At 40.7% G+C, this 21,199-nt stretch overlaps 1 protein-coding gene across 1 annotated transcript in view; it reads right to left on the reverse strand.

Moving 5' to 3' along the window:
• TUBGCP3 (tubulin gamma complex associated protein 3) overlaps positions 1-14,964 on the reverse strand; it is a 51,982-nt gene extending 37,018 nt beyond the window's left edge. Inside the window, exons 1-3 of the mRNA XM_057422393.1 lie at positions 14,638-14,964; positions 2,866-2,973; positions 909-976 (exon numbers count right to left, since the gene is read on the reverse strand). Of these exons, the coding sequence (XP_057278376.1) occupies positions 909-976; positions 2,866-2,973; positions 14,638-14,713 (252 nt within the window). The 5' untranslated portion in view covers positions 14,714-14,964. The remainder of the gene's footprint in view (positions 1-908; positions 977-2,865; positions 2,974-14,637) is intronic.
• Between the last annotated feature and the right edge of the window lie 6,235 nt (positions 14,965-21,199).

The raw sequence follows: 21,199 nt of genomic DNA on the forward strand, positions 1-21,199 counted from the left end.
ACAGAAAATCTGTACTAAATGAGCAAGATCAGTGTAATACATGCAGGAGGCTGAAACCAGTGACTGAGGTCATCGAAACAGGTGTCTGCGAGCCAGTGACACTTGTTTCACTTATACAAAACAACGCAAATAATACACAAACATACAGGATAAGGAAACCAGGAAGAGTTACAGAGTGACTTTAGTTCCAAGCAGTAACAAACTAATGGGTAAGTTAAGTACAGATGAGGGGCAGAACTTCTGACTAGTTCTGACTGGTCATACTCTCTACAGAATCACCTTCTTGACCTTAAAATCTTAGTATTATCCTGTAAAACTCAGCCATGTTCTATACATAAATTATGGAATAAAAAACAGAACACAGAAAAACATTTCTCCTAAATACGAAGAGCAATTCAACAGTTTTACATATAAAATGAACACTTCTATTTTTCCAGAGTTCCTTCCTTTATATGAAGTGCCCCTTTGTGTAACTGGCCTCAAACTATGGTCTTTATTCTCTTCCAAACTGATTTCTAATTAACAGCAAACAGCTCATAGTAAAAAAGAAAAAAAACCAAACCAACCAACAACCAACCAAACAAATAAAACAAAACAAAAACCCCTCACATCTGCAAAAAGCAAACTTTTTCACACAAATTACAATTTGAAGATCATCTTGTCCAACTCCTCTGCTCAAAACAGGATTTCTACAGCAGACTGCCCATGACTGTGTCCAGTCAAGTTTTGACTGTCTTCAAGGATTAAGACTCCACAGCTTTCCTGGGCAATCTGTTCCAGTATTCAACTATCCTCAGAGTAAAAATATTGTTAGAGACCTGAACACTCTCCAAAACAACTCTATAACATCAGAAAGATGCATGTGTGTGCTTTCAGTTTTTGTACTTTATATACATTTATTATTGTACCTGTGTACCGAGCTTTCTGTAGAGTTCTGAAAACAAAGCAGCATCTGCTTCCCTTCTTTGTCGCACAACTATTAAAAAAAAAAGAAATATAAATTAAAAATTTGAAAGACATGTAATACTCACGTCTGAAATTATACATTTGTGGCAAATTGGAAAACATACCCAGGAAAGCTTAATGATGCTCAATTGTTTCGCTCTGTTGACTTCTACAGTTTTGCCTGTTTTCATGTTATCTGCATTCCAGCCCCGAAAATTCTTACATCAAAAGCGATGCAATGAAAGTGCCTGTTTTTCTTTAAGCAATCAAAATATCCACTTTCTAAGTAAGTGCCCCTTTAAAGTCTAGTCTGCCATTCTGTAGGCTTAGGGAATTACAACACAACCGAAAGCAGGTAAGAGCCTGCTTAAACAGGTTAAAGAATGCCATCATGCCCTTCACAAAAGTAAATGTAATTGTTCCTATTTTAAGCAATAAAAGAAAGAAACAAAAGTAGTAGTGCCACTTGCTCAAAGTCAAGCAGAATTCCAAGGCCACATAACTTTTATGTATTAAGAAAAATAACAGTCTCAATCACTACCAGTTAAGTAACAGTAGTCTTTGCTCAGAGGGAAAACACCTTCAAACATTAAGATGCCTTCAGAAAAGTCATGCCACATCAGAGCCATGTTTAAAAAAAAAAAAAAAAACACGAAAAAACCAAAAACATCTGAAGAAACCTAAATAAAAGAAATGCTGTTAAAGTGTTAATTAGCATCAAAAGCCACTGCTAAGGACACTTTGCCAAATATGTGGCACGCATTTGCCAAATTCCTGCACAAGAGCTCCAGAATAGTAAAATTAGAATGATATACCCAGCCACTTGTTACATGACTACTAACATCAGCCTACAAACTGAAGTTGAGGAGAAGGAAGATGAGGTAGATATCACTCTTCAAAACTCCTGGCAATAGGGTCAAAGAACATATGCTGTGTTGTTTAGTATTAGCCAAAGCATGTAGAAACTCATGCAGAAAGTGTACACTGTAGATTTTGGTCTTTTGAAGTTGCATCTAGAGAAATTCTAATGGGCTTATCTGTCTATCAGCAAGTCATGGAAGCTCTGCGTTAGTGAAAAATACACATGTACTTTAAACCATCTAGAACCACTGACTTCAGTTATCCTAATTCAGCCTCCCTGACTGAACTTTCAAAGCTCAAATATGATGCTTTAGTTTAATTAGCATACTCCAATTAATTGTTTCTGGACATTCTACTGTAGAGCAGATGATCTGCTGAAAGCAGTATTTGGCTATTTGGCTTTTCAAGAAGAATGCATCACATCGCCATTGGATTCACACATCGCAACACTTGACTCAGAGCAGCACAGAATACAATGGAATGTAACTGCGATGTAACTTACACTGTCAGGGTCTAATGTTTTGGTTTGAGAAGGTGGTTGCAGAAAACTTGTAGAGAAGCTAAAGGCAAGAAATATCAGGCAAATCACATGAACAATTCCATCAATTCCCAGGATGCTCATTCAGCAACTTTCACACAGATGCTCTTGAAGTTAATTGTGCCAAAAGTGTAGTATTTATAAAGTGCGCATCACTAAAATATCAGTCTTCTAAGAAGAACTACAAATTCATAACGTCTGAATATTATTAAAGGGAAATGAGTGCAATATTAATTGTTTACTTTCATGGTAACTAAGATACAAAGTAAATTGCAGGAAGGGAAGTCTAAACTGAGCATTCAGAAAAATCTAGCTGTGAATACAAATAGCCGATCAGGAAAGCTCACTGGGGAATTAATGGAATTTCCATAATGAGATTTTCCGGGAGTGAGCATTAATAACAGACCAGATAACTATCTGTGAGGTAGAGCTGTCCCATTTTCAGAGGAACAAACTGATCAGATTAACTTCTTGAAGAACTTCCATTCCTACGTCTAAGAAAGAAACAAAGATGCACTCACGTTCTTTCTTGATTTTCTCTGCTACAAGAAATTCATCCCGCTCAACAGTGGGAGCAAAGTTGCTTCCAATAACTCTCACAGCATACTGAAATTGTTGGGCTGCATCAGCTGAAAGAAAAAAGAAAAAAAGGAAAACTCTTTCATTTCAGTTAAGCAGAGGGTTAATGTTCTATTAAATTTTTAAAAAGTTAGACATGAGATTATGTTGCTATGGCTGAACGTGGCATAAATGCTTAGATCAGATAATATTATGCTATAATCCTTAAACACACTTTTAACCAGAGGGCAGCAAAGTCCAGCTTACCCACGAATGTATTATCAATACTATAATACACTCTGCAAAATAACTGCACTTAAATTTGTGAATAAGCCTTTCCTCTTCTGTCCTGAAGGAAAAGACACTTAGCCCTACCCAGTTCTTGGACAGTATCAGCACACTTAAACTGGCTTTGCTCTTTCCCACAGACTGAAATGCTGCAGCACTTGGAAAAAAACCTCACAATTCAGCTCACATACAGGAACAACATAGCCAGGTTCACCAGGCACACTCTCTTACCAGGCAGCCAAACTGACAGATCTTTCCTTACATTCACAACAGTGGCTTTACCAGTTTGTGTGTTGTTTTCAGGTTTGGTTTTAAAACAGTTTATATGGTTTCACTGCTTAGGATCAAAGCTAGCTCAGAGGTACACAATAGATACTAATGTAGAGGTCATGAAGCAGCAATCTCCCTCCACTGCTCCTTCCTTATGCAATAATTCTATCTTTAATATTGTTGCTGAACAGTATTGTTTTAATGCAAATATCTCTGCTTTCTGGGAAGATTAACAGCCTGGTAACACTGAGATAAGGCCAGCTTAGTATTAATGCCTCTACAGCATAGTCATGTTGCCATTTATTGGCCTGAGAAAAAACAATCAAATGATAACCCCAAAGATATGTCAAGTGTCCTTGCAAAATATCAGATAAATTTCTATTCTCATATAGGAATAACTGTAGTAACATCAGAGGAAAGGTACATAAGAAAAAGTGTAAATGAGCTGCATCAGCTACTTGGATCTTTAAATTTCATGATTTCAGAAAAACAAAAACAAAAAACAACCAACAAAACAAGCATCTAAGCAATTCTGCATATTAAGTCTGTTTTGTATACAACAAAGGTATCAGACTCCTTGTATGTTTTATATCAGCCAGTTAAACAGTTAACTTTCAGAGAAAATTGCAAAGTAACGCAGCAATGGTTCAAGCTAAGGAAAAAGCAAGGATGCTGACCTGGACAAAATGAACAGAAAAACTGTGTAAGTAAAGGTCCACTAGAAGCAGAAATAGTTAAAGTATTGAATCATCTTAAGTTAAATAATATTTACAATTGAAAACCAAAATCACCTGGGAGAAACTAGGAGTCAATTATTTATTAAATGCATTAAAATCTCCAGGAATTTATGGAAAGGAGAAATCTGAAATCAGAATGTGCTACATCCTTTTTGAATGCCCATTTTTCTACTATCTTGTGATATAAATGCCACCTCACTGGTCCTAAACTATTAGAATACAACTGTAGACCAGCAAACATTAACCAGTTCACTTAAAGCAGTACTTCACGCAATCATAGAAAAAGTCTGCTCAGACAGAATCATTAATATTTAACAGTATTTGACAATACTGGCCTACAAAAGAAGCAAGGGTATCATTCCACTTTCAGAGGAGAAAATGACAATATCCAATCTACTGCAAGGTCACAAATCTGCATGACTTAAATGCCTCCCAGAAAGAACAGTTCTACTGTTAGACAAAGCAGCCTTTCATTTACAATAATGACTTGAAAATATACGTATAAAATAATTAAATAGTCCAGCTATTTATAGTGTAAATTGATGACAAGGTGGGCAGAGTTAAGTATGAGGAAGTGTTTCTGAGTAGTTCTTAAGTATAATGCACATCATAACAGAGCTCCTCAGGATTTCAGAAAGTATTCTGCAATGCCAATTAAAGTCAAATACTGGAGTTACATAATCCCAAACAGTAATATAAGTTTTATCTTTTATTAATCCCATAGCTGTGCACAAAGCAGCAGTTAGGCAAGGGCTAGGCTTTTCTAGTAACTTAGAGATTTTTGGGATGTTGTTACAGCGACTTAACAGGGGCTACAAATAAAACACAAAATTGCTAAAAGAGCTCCAGGTCAAGCATCTATGATGAACTGAAGCCTGGTGAAGGATCAAGGGTTGATATCAAAGCTCTTCATAAATTATGAAATGTACCTAGGTTAAATAAAATCTCTCACTGATTATCCACTAAAAAGCAGGTAAGAATGGATCCAAATAAACTACTCCAATACAAGTTACAGGAAAAACTTAAGAGTAGGAAGCAGTAAAAAAAAACAACCCCATAAACAGATGTTGTCTTCAAAAAGCTCAAAACAAAAACCACACAGACCCAACCACAACAAAGCCACAGGAATTGCCTCCTACAGTTCTTCCTCACTCATTAGATACGTTACCCTGGTATTTTAAAGAAAAGTGTATTCTGAAATTAAACTCTATGTCCACCTGCACCACTCTGCCCCTAAGGGATTGCCCTTGAACTTTTTTTCTTTTGATTTCCTTAAATGAATTTGACAGAGGTCTCAAGGGTATCAAGTCAAACAAGTTTCATAAACACTGGGGACTGGTAGAACAAACATCCAAACCTGGGGAAGAGAATGCTGTAAATCTCAGTGGTTAATTATTCCCTCTTGTTTGCCTGCACAGAATTAGCAATATCAAGTACCTGCCCAGAGCAGTGAACACAAAGGAACAGAGATGTAGAGAATGAGGGAAGAGGCATTTCTGAAGAGAACTACAGCGAATGAAAGTACAGGCTAACAGTACTACAGCTCAGGAATGCTGGGGGTTTACTGAAGAACTACAACATAAATCTACAGGAAATAAAGACATATTTCACTTTACTGCATGGACTTGTCTGCTACATGTTTAGGATCTTGCATTTTATCACAGTATGTTTATCTTAATGAGTGTTGAATAAGAAAATAAATAGTTGGATTAACAAAAATCTCTGGACAATTGAGCATTATTCAGATGCTTCTGCTAACTTGTATATGCTATGATATATACTGTGATTATCAGTAAGCTTAATGCTTGGTGAAAAAATTAAAAATCAGAGCATTACATTTTGTCTATTTACACTGAGGGATAGCGCACAATTTTCCATGTAAGCAATGCTGTATGTTTTATGGTTGTTTTTTTAAGTTATGTGGTTTCTAAGCAAACTGTTTCCTATGTGTTTCAAAAGATTCAAGTGCTATGTTTCCCCTCTGTTGTTCCTGTGTTTTTTGGGGTTGCTTTGGGTTTGGATGGGATAGAGTTAATTTTCTTCCTAGTAGCTGGTACACGCTGTGTTTTGGATTTACGATGATAATAATGTTGATAAAACAGATGTTTTAGTTGGTGCTGAGCAGTGCCTACACAGAGTCAAGGCCTTTTCTGCTTCTCACCTCACCATTGAGCAGACTGGGGTGCAAAGAAGTTGGGAGGGGACACAGCCAGGACAGCTGACCCCAGCTGACTCAGAGGATATCCCAGACCATGTGGCATCATGCTCAGCATATAAACAAAGCAAGCTGGCCGAGGGCTGCTGCTCAGGGACTGGCTGGCATCAGTCAGCAGGTGGTGAGCAATTGCATTGTGTATCACTTGTTTTGTATATTGTAATACTTTTATCACTATTATTATTATTTTCCCTTCCTTTTCTGTCCTATTAAACAGTCTTTATCTCAAACCATACTCCCTTTTTCCTATCCCAGTTCTCTCCCACATTCCACCAGGCAGGGGAACAGGGAGCAAGGAAACGGCGGTATAGCATTTAGCTGCCTGCCGGGTGAAACCACAATAGGGTTTAGATTAAATTCACATGAACCAAGATTCAAACAATAAGAATGAAGGGGATTTACTGTCTTTAGTCACCTGATGAGTTAATTACAAAATCCACCAAAGATGTGTACAAAGTCTCTAGGGATTCTCTGGAATTTCATTTTTCCAGAAGAAATGACTCAGAAAGACAGCCACAAGTTTGGGTGGTTTTTGGTTTTTTTTTGGTTTTTTTTTTTTTGGGGGGGGGGGGGAAGTGTTGTATGGGTTTTTTGTTTGGGTATTTTTTTTGTTTGTTTTGTATTTGGTTGTTTTTTTTTTTTTATGGTGTTGGAATAGGAATTTACCTCAAAATAACAGAAGAAAATCACAGACTTTACCATTTGCATATTTTCCAATTTGCCTGCCTCTGACACTACAGCTTTTAGAAGACTACCTGTGCTTCTAGTCCTGTAGTATAAGGGAATAGTGATAGCAAGATTGAGAGACAAGAAAACAAAACAAAACAAAACCACATGAAAGTTTCTGGACAGAAACCTTGAATATTTAAACATAAGTCCTTAATCTAATAAAAAAACACAACAGAGACATTATTAATAGTAAGTAGCAGGGGTTTTTCATGTAATGGGTAAATTTTAAGATACATAAAACCTTCCATTTCAACACCAACCATAGCAAGACTAGTTAAAGCACAGAAACTTAGTGTAGTCTTTTCCATACTGTCCTAACAAGTCACACACACAGAACCATAGAATGGTTAGGGTTGGTTAGGGCTGGAAAGGACCCTAAGATCATCTAGCTCCAACCCCCTCCCATGGGCAGGGACACCTTCCACTAGGCCATGTCACCCAAGGCTCTGTCCAGCCTGGCCTTGAACACTGCCAGGAATGGAGCATTATATCTCTAGCTGAGACTACAGTTCCATTAAAAAAAAAAAAATCCTGATTATTAAACCTGTTACATTACTACCAATATGGAACAAACTTATCTGCTCTTTATACATACAGATTTGCACTGGCAATTCAATAGCTTAGGAGCAAGACTGGGTTTTGTATTTTATTCAGATTTTCATGTTTTATTCATCTCAAGTCCAGCTTCTCTTTTATAAACAGAACTCCCTGCTGTGAGAGTTTCTTCAGCAGATTATTTCTTAAGAGTCTGTAAAATAACTTCAGTACCTAAAGTGATTAAACATAACTAGCTTAATACGGATATCTGTCAGTAAAATAAAAATTCACATAGTTTATTACTAATAGATACATTTAACTGCTTGTATCCTCAAAGAGCAACCATTATGACAACAGATGGGCTTAAAATACACACCTATCTATGTACATGTATATCCTTCTTCATCAAAAAAGTGATTATGGCATGACTCTATTAAGTAACAGCAGGCTCAACATATCTGATGCATGAAACTGATTAAGCTGTTTGCAAGCTAAAGGGCAGAAAAACACACATCATAAGTTGTTTTCCAGAGGTCTGATCAGAGCAGTGAATGCAGACAGAAGCAGTCACTTCTCCTCAGACTATATCCCTTAAGTAATACACACATATATACAGAATTAATGATACTGGAAAGCAGCCACAGAGCTGAACAAAGAAATCGCACTTGTGAATCACTAAAACAAATCCAAACAAAAGAAACAACTTTTCAAACCCCTCTGGTTTGAGCAGAACAATCTATCAATAATTCAAAGAGCTATACCCCACCCAGCCATTCAAACTTTCCTACAAACAATGCAGTATTAAAACTCAACTACTTCAAAAGACAGGTAATGGCATTTTAAAGCTGCAGAAGATACAAGTGTATCACATGCAAAAAATATGGAAGTGATGCACATGAAGAATTTGGTTTTAGAGAAAGCAAGGAGAAAAAGGACAAAAGACCAAGTCTAAAGGAAAAGTTAAAGACAATTGACCAGTATACTTCCAAGAAGCCAGTATTCGAGAGGAAATGCTAAAATTCAACAAGTCATTTGCTAAAAAGAAACTTCTAACTTCACCTATAATTTTAGGAAGTGAACTGAAATTCACTTTACAGTCTTATACCTTTCTTTCAATGCCATTGGCTATGGAAGTTTCCAGAGGAAAACAGTAATACCCCTGAAAACCTAAGTGGCAATTGAGATAGTGTTTCAAAACATTAATGTGTTATGATTGTTGAAAGGAACCTTCTTTCACTGAAAGAAGACTTTGGCTAATTTGTCTGTAAGCATTATTTCTAAACTATAGGACAATTTTAAAGAATCAGTAATCACTTTCATTCTTGAAAGCCCTCAAAGATTACCAAACTCTCTCCATTATCTCTTCTTCCACTCAGCTTTTTGTCAGACGGTTTAAATTCCCAGAGAGGGGCATGCAACCCTGTAGAACTGCTGCAGTCTATGAATAAGGAAAAAAAAAATTAAAATCATAAAAATTACTGCACAGGCAGGCAAGCACTCTGCAAGATCAGGTATTAATGTAAAAGTGAGGTGGATAGCCTGGATAAACACAGAAAGATTGATAATATGAGACTAGTACACTAGTTCATAGACACTGTGAGGACATGTGGAACAAAGAAGTCACCAAGGGCTCCAACCGCAGAGTGCAGAAATGCCCAAGTAATTGCAGTGGGCATCACGGGAAATTAGCTTTAAGTCTCTACTAGAGAAATGGCTAAAGGACAGGAGCAGAGAGCTTTCACACCTTAGTTGTACCAAAAAATAAAAATAAAAACAACCTACATTTGAGGCAGATTTTTTTATTACCATTATTTTAAATAGAATTCTTCCACATAGCAGACCCTGTAATGAGTTTCTCAGAGGCACTGCTGCTAGCAAAAAATCAGTTACTAGACCTGTGCAGCTGACTGATTCAGGAAACAAAACAAGCCATCAACCTATTGTATGGTCTCAGAAAAGAAGTAATAGGGAGAGAGGATAGCTCCACCACTGGGAGCCTCTGCAGTCACATTCCAAAATAGCACAAATTCACTTCAACATAAATTTTTAACAATATTTATGTTGTTGGAAGGCCCCCTAAGGTCATCATGGGCAGAAATGAAAGAATCCTTGATGGAGCCTGCTGTCTGCTGGGTTTACAGAGGAGTTCAGGCATGGGATTGCAGAATGTAGACATGGATGCAGCGTTAAGACCACTCAAACCACATTAGCTCTAAGTGCACTATTATGATGCAGACATTACATAAACGAACTCCTTCAGCTCTTTCTGAAGCCATAACTTCCTCACAAACGTAATGAAGTGCTGAGAAGGAACACAGCTAAGTAGAACAAACATTCTGAAGTACAAATTCAGGGAACGTGCAGGTAGGAAGAACCATTAGATTGTCAAATCTCAACTCCTTTCTATTACTTACCCATTACACTTCACCCAACTCTATTTAACTAGAGCACTTATTCCAGGAAGGTATCAAAAGCTAGGATTTCAAGACATTCACAGCAGGCTAACTATGCAAATGGTTAAAGATGGCTCTTTGCACCTAGCTTCAGCTTCTTGTTACAATTTTTTACTAGAAATTTCTCTACTAAATTTAAAGATATCTCAACTATCAAAGCTTTTTTCCCCTAAATTCTATAGAAGTAACTAAACACCATAAATTACTTACCAAAAACTAAACTGCAACTTGTAAAGTTTGCTTCAAAAAAAGAGAATGAGTATATACAAAGCTGCCTAACTTCATCAGTACACAAGGAGGAGAGAAGCTGCACGTAGACCACTAGCCACACCAAATACTATATTTCAATCTTATCCTGTGCGGAAAGGAAATTACAGCTACAAGCCTGAAGCACAGTAAGATGCTAAATAACTTGTCTGGTGGTTTCCTTACCACTGAGGAATACGTACATCTATCTCCACACAGAGGATGCTGGTACTAACATAATTCCTTTTTCTTTAATCATTACTTGGACATAGAAACAAGGGGGGTTGGGGATGGACACAGACACGACAATCACCATACAGACCTTTCAGCCGAGACTTGTCACGTACACTTTTTGATTCACCAGTCACTATGCGCTTAAATCAATAGCTGAGCTAACAACAAACTAACATGCATACTGCAGTTGATCTTCAAGAGAAGTAATGTTAGAACAGTGAGCCTTCAGTGCTAGAGTCCCTCTGACTGTAACACACAAATACAGAGCAGAGTAAGGATGGGCTTCCAACCTGTCACAGGCATAAAAACATGTGTGTGATGGTAAATGTGGCAGACAACCCACACTATGCGTTTTGAGGTTGGTTTTGAAGTTTTTTACTTCAAAGAAGTCTTCAGACAACCCACAAGTGAACAGGTGTAGTGGACTACAGCTTACCGTGATGTTGGGCAAAATTTCACTTTTCATCAGTCACACATGCAAGAGATTTTAGTCACATTAGTAGAATCATACAGGAAAGGGTTTAAAAAAGCAAAAATCACAAAAATCAGTTTGCTTGCATGCTTTCATACATGTTGCTTGCAAATAAACTTCTTATTCCAGTCAGAAGAGACAGATGTATAGAAACCATGGCTTCAAAAAAAAAGGCTAGATCCAAAGTCAGTAGAAGTGAGCCACCTCTCCTCAATACTCATACCTTGACTGATAATCACAGAGGTTTCTGTTTCTATTCTCATGCTCTGTTTGACTTTTGTAAGTACCACAGACATAGACAAGATACTCAATACCTAGAAACAAGCTTATACTGAGTTTAAATTCCAACCCCTTTCAAATCCAAGAGTCTCGAAAAGATTACGCAACATAGAATAATGTCCTCACAGAGGCCTCCACTACTTCGATAAAACAAGCCTTTTTTCTTTTTTTTCTTTCTTTTTGTAGGCAGAACTAACACAATAATTTCAGATTTCTGGTAACAAAAAGTCTGAAGTGCTCTTAGGTAAGAACATACACCACTTGTATTAGAAAAAAGTTTTCAAGGGACGTTAAAAGCAAGAAACAGCATTAGAAGCGAAGCTATAATAGTACCTTAGAACTGTAGGCTAACTAAGATAAAATATCCTTTAATATAGAGTTAGGTCGCTAAAAGAAATGTGTGGTTACATAAAAACACAAGAGGTATTAAACAGTTCAGAAGCTACCATTAACATGGGGGAGATAAGAGAAAAGAAACACCACATCCTGATAAAATCTCACAACAGGAGTTCCTGTCACAGAATTATTACAGATTGACAATTTTGGAAATGGGAAATCTATGGCCTTGCAGAAGACTTAGACATAAAATGGAGGGAATGGATTTCGGAAAACAAAACACAGCAATCAACAGCTGTTGATCATAGAATAATTTAGGTTGGAAAAGATCCGCAAGATCACCTATCAACAGAATGTTTCTGTGAAGGAGTCCTAACTCAACATTTCAGGGAAGAGAAAGAGCTTGCAACTTCTTTACCTACTCTTCCAAGCTTCTCAGATGAACCACATAATCACAAAATGGTTTGGGTTTGAGGACCACCTAGTACAACCCTCCTGCCAAGGGCAGGGGTATCTTTCACTAGATCAGGTTGCTCAAAGCCCTGTTTAACCTGACCTTCCAGGGATGGGGCATCCACAACTTATCTTGTGACCTTTTCCAGTGCTTTACCATCTTCATCATAAAAAAAATTCTTCTTTATGTCCAATCTAAACATAACCTCTTTCTGTTTAAAACTATTACCCTATGTCCTGTCACTTCAGGCCTTGGTAAAAAGTCTGTCATTCTTCTAAGCTCTAAGTACTGAAAAGCCACAATAAGGTCTCTTCAATAAGCCTTCTCTTTCCCAAGCTGAACAACCCAAATTGTCTCAGTCTTTCTTCATAGGCAAGGTGTTGCAGCCCTCTGATAATTTTCACGGCCCTCCACTGGACTTGCTTGAGTAGGTCCGTGTCTCTCTTGTATTGGTAGCCCCAAAGATGAATGCATTACTCCAGGTGGGGTCTCATCTGAACAGAATAGAGGGGGAGAATCACCTCTCTTGACCTGAGGGGCATGCTTCTTTTTATGGAGGTCAGGATACAATTGGCTTTCTAAGCTGCAAGCACACATTGCTAGCTCACGTCCAGCTTTTCATCCACCAACACCCCCAAGTCCTTCTCTACAAAGCTGCTCTCAATCCATTCATCCCCCAGTCCATACTGATACTGGGGACTGCCCCAGTCCTGGGCAGGACCTTGCACTTGTTCTTATTGAACTTGATGAGGTTCACACAGGCCCATCTCTCGAGCCTTCGAGGTCCCGCTGGATCGCATCCCTTCCCTAAGAACAGCAGCTGCACCACTCAGCTTGGTGTCATCTGCAAACCTGCTGAGGGTACACTCAATCAGATTATGTCATTAATAAAGACACTGACAAGCATCAGTCCCAATACAAATGCCTGAGAGTGACCACCTGTTACTGATCTCAATTTCATCATTGGGACATTAACTGCGACTCTTCGGATGTTGCCCATCCAGCCAGTTCTTTATCCACAAGTAGCTCACCCATTATACCGATACCTGTGCCATTTAGAGACAAGGATGGTGTATGAGTCTATGAGATACTGTCTCCAACAGACAGAAACAAAATTTGAGAGACAAGAAGTATATATTTTCACCTTGTCACTCACTCATTTTCTAGACTTCTAAGATAGCAGTAACTCACATATAGACCATGGCTTAGTCAATTCAAACCCAATTTTTTGAAACAGGTCAATTATTAGAATTATTAGCTGCTGTCAGAAATACCTAAAAGTAACAGAAGAGACTTGCCAGAATAGTGGCATGGATAGAGAAAAGAACACATAAACAACTTTTCAGCCATTACTAATAAGGAAGAAATAGATACAGGAAAATAGATACAACAAAAGCTATGGCTATGGCTACAACTACCTGACAGGAGGATGGAGCCAGGAGGTTGCTGGTCTCTGCTCCCAAGGAAAAAGTGACAGGACAAGGAAATGGCCTCAAGATGCACCAGGAAAGGTTTAGACTTGAGATGAGGAACAATGTCTTCCCCAAGGGGTGGTCTAGTATTGGAACAGGCTACTCAGGGTGGAGTTACCATCCCTGGAAGCGTTCACAAATCATGTAGACAAGACCCTTAGCGACATGGTTTAGTGGTGGCGCTGGCAGGGCTGGGGAATGGTTGGGCTTGAGGATCTTAAAGGTCTTTTCCAATCTGGTTGATTCTATGATTTTATGAAATTGTCTAGTGAGCAATGCTTATAAACAGAGCAACTTAAAAAGGAGACTTAGCCCATGTACCTCTTTCTTTCCACCCTCTGACTGCAAACTCAGACTGCTCTGACTAAAAAGTGTTTGCCTTGTTTGCAACAGATAGAAACTTACGCAAACAGGCAAGAGATTCACTCCCTGGCTAGAGGATCAAAGAAGCACCAAGATGCAGAGAACCTGTGGAGGACCATGGGGATGGCAATGCTTCGACTGGAGCAGACACCGGAGGAAGGCAAAGGTACCTGAACGCGGACAGGAGCCACCTTTTGCCCCAAGCCCCGCCGGAGCGGTGCCGTGTTCCCCACAGGGCGGGAGCGCCATCATCACCCCGCGATGCGCTCCGAGGGACGGGGCCGCTCGTGGGCCGCCACAGCGCTCCCCAGCCGTCCGCAGCTCAGGCTCAGGCTGCCGCGGCCACCCCGCCAGCAGCAGAGTCGCCCAGAGGCCCGGGGCGCATCGCCCGGGCTGCCAGCCCGCCTCCTCAAGCCCTGCCGCGACGGGCCGGGCCACAACCACGGGGACGAGGGGGACGCCCTTGGCGGCCGGTCAGGTCCGGCGGGGCCAGCACAGCTTCTCTCGGTGTCACCGGCGTCCCCCCGCCCCGGCATCCCCTCTCCCCGCCGGGCTCGCACACCCTCCTCGTCGCATCCCTCCTCCACCCACCCCGCTGCCGGTAGCTTTATCGGCTGCCGGCGGAGGGAATGGCGCGAGAGAGCCGTTACCTTCGCTTTTGCCCAGGATGCGGCAGCAGAGGTTCTGCAGCAAAACGTTGGGGGATTTTTGGTCCGGGGTCGCCATCGCCGCCCGGGAGGCAGGAGGTGTGTGTAGCGGGGGAGCGGGCTGCGGAGCCGGAGGCACGGCGGGATGACAGCGGAAGGGAGGAGAAGAAGCGCGCCCCTCCCGCTAAGCAGCGCAAGGACCCAGCAGCACCGGCCACCGCCGCCTTAGGGCGCCATTTTAACAGAACCCGCCGAAAGCCGCATCGGCGGCAGCTAGGCACCCACAATGCCCCAGCGCGCCGGGCGGCATCGGAGCGCGCCTCCGGGAACACGCTCCGCCGCGCCGCCGCCCCCCTGGCCCGGGGGTTCCGGGGCAGGCGACAGGCACATGCATACACACACAGGGACACACGTCCCTTTCCGCCGCAGCCCCGTGCAGGATCCGAGCTGCCGCCGAGCCCGGGGCACCCGCGAGGAGGGCACGCAGGGGTGGGGAGGACCTGGCTGTCCTGAGGCAACGCGGTGGGAACCGGGCCTAGGCCAGTGCTGCAACACCTGCGATGCGCACCAACCCTGGCCGAAAGTGTTCCCTGAATTCCCAAAATTAAATAGAAAATTCCCATTCTGCAACAGCATTTGAGTTTCCCCAAAAGCTGGGGAGATCAGGCTCATTCATTCCCCCTCAGAGAAGAACAAGCAGGGTGACTTGCTGTGCTGCACTTGCTGTGACTCACAGCCCTGGGGAGTCCCGGCACGTTGGTAACTTTTCCACACAAAGTAGTTATGAGTCATAGAATCAAGTAGGTTGGAAAAGAACTTGAAGATCATCAAGTCCAACCGTTACCCCAGGACTGCCAAGCCTAAAGCTAAAGCATGTCACTACACTGGTTTTGACGCCTCCAATGATGGTGACTTCACAACTTCCCTGGGCAGCCTGTTCCAAAATCTCATCACCCTTTTGGTGAAGAAGTTTTTCCTAATATCCAGTCTAAACCTCCCCTGGCATGGCTTGAGGCTGTCATCTGCAGATCTGGAAAAATGTGTGAAGTTCTGTTGTCCCAAATCTGGGTTCTTTCACCAGGTTTGCAAGAAGCCAATAAACACACAGGGCCAAGGTGTTTATTTCAGTCTGCAGAGATGGGTGCTAGGTGGTAATACCACAAAACTAGTACACCAAAGCTTCCCAAACCACAATTATTTATACACACTGAACATTAACATATTCAATCTCCTAGCACATATGTATTGTTATTCACTCTTATGATTGGCTAAAACTGACTCACCTAACATAGAATGATTAGGGTTGGAAAAGACCTTAAGATCATATAGTTCCAACCCGTGCCATGGGCAGGGATGCCTCACATTAGACCAGGTTGCTCAAGGCCCTGTCCATCGTGGCTTTCAACACTGCCAGGGATGGAGCAGCCACAGCTTCCTTGGGCAGCCTATTCCAGTGCCTCACTGATCTTACAGGAAGGAACTCCTTCCTTAGATCCAACCTAAATCTCCCCATATAAGAGTTTCACTTTCTTAATCTTTTGAGGATGTGGTATACCTGGGGTAGGTGGTCTATGAATTGGTGGTCATGATCTCCTCTTGTCATTATTACTTTTCCCCCCTTGTTTCATCTGGTTTGGCCGCTGTAAAAAGTACTTTGCTGACTGTTGCCCTAACATTATTCACTTCTACGGTCATCATCTGAGACATATATAAGTTGCTACCCATTGTTAAAATTTCAGCAAGTCCACCAAGCAATGTGGCTAAGTTAATGTTAGCCTTTAAGCTCATAAAGATAAGTTGATGAGTCTATCAGATTAAGTCCATCAGGTACTCCATCCACATTCATCCCTCAGCCTTGAGGCTGGGCAGCCCTAGTCCCCTGCGAAGGTCTTGGCCTCCAGTGGGCAAAACAGAGCTTGTCAGGCTTGTCATCCCCTAACATGGACACAGACTTCACAAGACATCTGTCTTCCATTTCTTTTACTTAGTAAATTCACACTGGGTCCAGCCCAAAATACATATTTAGAGAGTAATTATTCTGCTGTGCTGCTGGAGCTTGATATAAATACATGCCTACTGTGCAGTACACTTTCTGGCAGCCCCTGTTGGCTTTATTATCTCTTCACAGTGTAGCTATGATTTTGTGTGTATTCCTTCCACAGACACACATGCAGGCCTTTCCTTATGGGAACATTATAGATGTAAATGGTGGCTTATCACTAGCATTACTGACAGAGACTTGATGGCAATCTTGTCACATTAATCTTGATGGCAGTGCAGAACTGAAATTCATTGAGGATGTATGGGGTTTTGTCACTTGGAATATTGTAGTTGAACTATCATAGTCTCACCACTCAGATTATAGCTCTTCAAATCTTAGTGATACTTTGTTCAGGCTCTTTTGAGAAGTACAGTAGAACCCAAAGTTAATAGTTACCAGAACTTTATCCCATGTGAATAAAGCCAGGGGGGAGGAGAGAGAAAGCTGCATCTCTAATAATTCTCTAAGAAAGACTTCAGAGATGGTGTGCCATATTTTTGTACCAAGCAGCAGACTGTCTCTTCCATTCTCCATCTGAAGCAAACACAGTTGTCCTACAAAAAGCCAGTGGGTCACTACTGCTGATGATCGCTCCAGATTTAGATTCCATCACGGAAGGTGTTAATCTATCAAGCAGCAAATATGGTTGTTCACATGGAAAAAAAACAAAAACACCACTTTGACAATAATAACAGGAAGCGATGTTCTTTTAAAAAATCTTTACATTCCAAGGGAATCCAGTCACTCACAAATATCCTGTTACTGCTTTCAAGTGGATGTTAGTAATTCTCTCTGGTTATGCTGGTCATTTTACCTGTGGCAATAGTGTCACCATTCTGGAATCAAAACATATTACAGAGCAGCACAATAAGAACATGCCATTAAAATGTGCTCAATTGTGTGTGCCTGCAAGCAAAAGTACAAATACTAATTTAAGCTTTTCAACTTCAGCAAAACTACATCCTACATTATGTTTCTGAAGCACTGTAATAGCTGACAATTACATTACTGGGAATGTATTCTTTCATTTCTAGCCCCTTTTCCTAACAAAAGGAGGCTCAGCAGTTACTCTGTGTCTGTGCCTCCTCATAACTCTTGGATCTCTTCACCAATTTTAAACAAATTTAGTAGAGGGGTGGAGTTCTTAAGGATATTACTTAAGAAAAATCTAATGAAATTAGTCAGTGAGAGTATTAAGGTCAAATTAGTGCCCCCTTGAAAAGAAAGGTAAGGAGAACTTAGTTATCCCTATTGTGTTTGCTGTTAGCAAAGCAGCTGATTGGTATGCACACCCTGGACAGCTAGGTATATACACCTAGCTCTGAACCTTTCTTGCCAAGCCTGATGGATGATGCAGGAGCCAAAGGTGTAAAGGAGAGAGAGCTCTGGAGATAATGTGGAAAGTGAGCAGAAAGAGGCAGGAAGGATGCAAATTGCTGGGAAATGGAGGAAGCGAAGTTTCATTAGTTCTGCTGCTCACAGATAGATCTCCTTGCTTTTCTCTTAATGAAAATAATTAATCCTGCAATCCTCTTTACAAATGCTAATTCTGATAAGGCAGGTTGCTAACATATGCAGATTATTGTGGTTTTACCAGCTCCAGTGCAGCTTAAATCAGCTTATTATGTCCTCCAGCATTTTTATGACATAGAGAATTTTATTTCATTTTTGAAAATTGAGAAAAAGAAAATACTGACTATTTTTGCTTACTGTATAGCTGTAAACTTAGTTCACCTTGCTGCTTGGCCTCTGAGCATCAGACTATGAAAAAAAGCAATAGCTGCTCAGATTTTTCATAGTACAGAAAATTCATAAGTTAACATAGATAAATGCATGCTTTTAGAAGTATGACAGTGACTGACTTACAAGGAATTCAGTTTATCTACAGAAGCTTAAAAAAACTTGTGTTCAGAGCTGCTACATAAAGAACATATTTTTGCTGTTACATAGCTTTATAGCAGAAGAATGTACAGTGAGATCCAGCAGGAGATGAAAGTTGAAGCTTGCCAAAAATAAGGCTAGTAAAAAAAAGAAAGGGTTTAATTCAATAGGGATGTTCAACCAGTAGAGAGAGGTGTTTAAGAGCATGGCACTTTCTCCAGATCTCAAACATTTTAAATCAGCCTTCTGTTACAGGCCTAGTGAGCAGATAGAAACTGACACAAAAGCAACTGAGTTGTGTTTATGTTGTGCAGAAGATCAGACTGGAGGGTATCGTAATCCCTTTTGGTCTTAAGCTTTCTAAATTTAAGTAATAATGCTAAGAAAAGATTCCTACCCTTATAAAAAACCTTAGGATTAATTGTTCTGGTTTTCTCAGCTCCTTCATGGTTATGTCTACAGGACACAATACCTTAGACAGCACTAGCTGTTGGTGGGACAGCCAAATCATGAGTAGAGCATCATGCTGACATCTCTAGCATTCCACTGTGCCAGATTGACTTTTTTGTGTCATATAAGAATTATATGCCAAGAATTATAGTGGCTGCAGACAGTGGAGGATACTATCTGTGCCTTACTTAGCATATCACAGCCCTGAAGGAGCAGCATCTGGGTCTGCTGGTTCTGACACCATCTGACTTCTGTACCGCAGCATATATTTTCCACATAGGCAACCCTATAACAGCCTAGAGCCCTGCTATGTTGAGTCTGCAGTATGAAGGGGAAGGCCGCGTTTCTGAAGGGCGTGTTCCAGAAAGAGGTGCTGTGGCTTGATTTCTGGTAGATTTTTCCCTTTGCACAAGTAGGCCTTAGGTGAAGAGGGAGTTTTATCCAAGTTTAACTCTCCTGAGTGTCTTAGTTCTGCATTGCAGCCTACTTACTGGGACTTTCACAATATTACTACTACCTCTCCATTTTCTAAACTCTTCACTTTAGCTGTTCTGTTGACTGAGAAGCCTGAAGTGTGTTTCAAAATGCTGTACACCTACAGAAAGGTCCACTGGATTGGCATTTGTATCAAAAAAGAAACCTGTGTTTTGAAATACTTAAGAGATGCCAGAAACTACGATTTAAGCTATATAAGGGCAAAACTAAGGACTTTTTATTTTTTTTTCTATTTTGGAATTCTGCTCAGTATTTAGAGTAAAGCAACAGTTCAAGATGTAATACTAGCTATCCTATAAATTGGAACCTGTAGTAATGTTTTGCTTCTCAGAACAGTTGTTTCCTCTGGTGGTGCTGCCACGACCTGATAAGTTTTTGTTTTATCAGTCCAGTGCTTCTTAGCCATAAACAGAATTCTTTTCCAACATGAAGATATACAGACAGGCACACACTGAAACCCACTCAATATTAAATGTTACTGATCATGGAGGGGAGAACAGCATTATATATCTTCTCAATTAATAGTAAAACTGCAGCCAGCAAACAGGCATTCCAGCAAGCTCAGTAAAACTACCTGACATTTTCCAGGTTTCTGTGTGCCCATAGTGTCACAGTCTTGTTAGAGTTGCAGTAAAGAAATCTCATTGAATCATCTTGTACCAGAAAGTGATTTGATGAAACTTTTGCAAAAATGCTTCTATTTTGTCAACCCCCCCCCCCCCCCCAAATGCTGTTAAAATGTTTTTGAAAATTAAAGCCACCTTGTGACAACTATTTCCTTTTAAAAAGGAGATCAATAATTTTGGAAGGGAGCCTGGAAAATGAAGTTCTGTAATAAGAGTGAGTTAATATTTCCAAATATATGTTTCATTTTGTATACAACATCATATTTTCAATAGTTTTGACCATATCTGGCTTCAGTATTTTAGAGCAAAGGGTTTTGATCTTTCTCAGCCCCAGACAAAGGAGGGGAGTGGAAACTATCAAAATAAGATACTGAATATAAAAATAGCATGTAGCAGACCAGTCAAAATGTACTGATGTATTTATACTTTAGAGTTTGGCCAATGCCAACTCATGAAGCTCAGCAAAGCAAAGTACAAGGTCCTACATGTGGGTCCGGGCAATCCCAGGCACAGCTACAGGCTGGGTGGAGAAGAGATTCAGAGCAGGCTTGCGGAGAAGGACCTGGGGGTGTTGGTCAAATATGAGCTGGCTTCAGTGTGCACTCACCTCCCAGAAACCAGTGCAGCAGGAGGGCCAGGAGACCTTCTTGGATGGATAAGGAGCTCCTGAGGAAAATTCAATTGAAAAAAGAGGCTTATAATAAGTGGAAGCAAGGACAGGTGGCATAGGAAGAGTACAGGGATGTTGTCCAAGAAGCTAGGGACCAGGTTAGGAAAACTAAGGCTCAGTTAGAATTAAACTTAGCTAGAGGTATTAAAGATAACAGGAAGGGATTCTACAGGTATGTAGCAAATAAAAAACAGACAAGGGAGAACGTAGGCCCCCTCAGGAAGCTCTTGGGAGAACTGGCTACACAGGATTTGGAGAAGGCTGAGGTTCTGAATGACTTCTTTGCCTCGGTCTTCACTGGCAAAGGCTCTGACCACACCACCCAAGTCTTGGAAGGCAGATGCAAGGACTGTGAGAATGAGGACCTTGTGCCCACTGTAGGAGAGGAACTGGTTCGAGACC

Source organism: Pezoporus wallicus, unplaced genomic scaffold (genome assembly GCF_028554395.1).
Source record: "Pezoporus wallicus isolate ANWC-B61680 ecotype Strahan unplaced genomic scaffold, APGP_CSIRO_Pwel_v1 contig_5785, whole genome shotgun sequence".
Classification (NCBI taxonomy): domain Eukaryota; kingdom Metazoa; phylum Chordata; class Aves; order Psittaciformes; family Psittacidae; genus Pezoporus; species Pezoporus wallicus.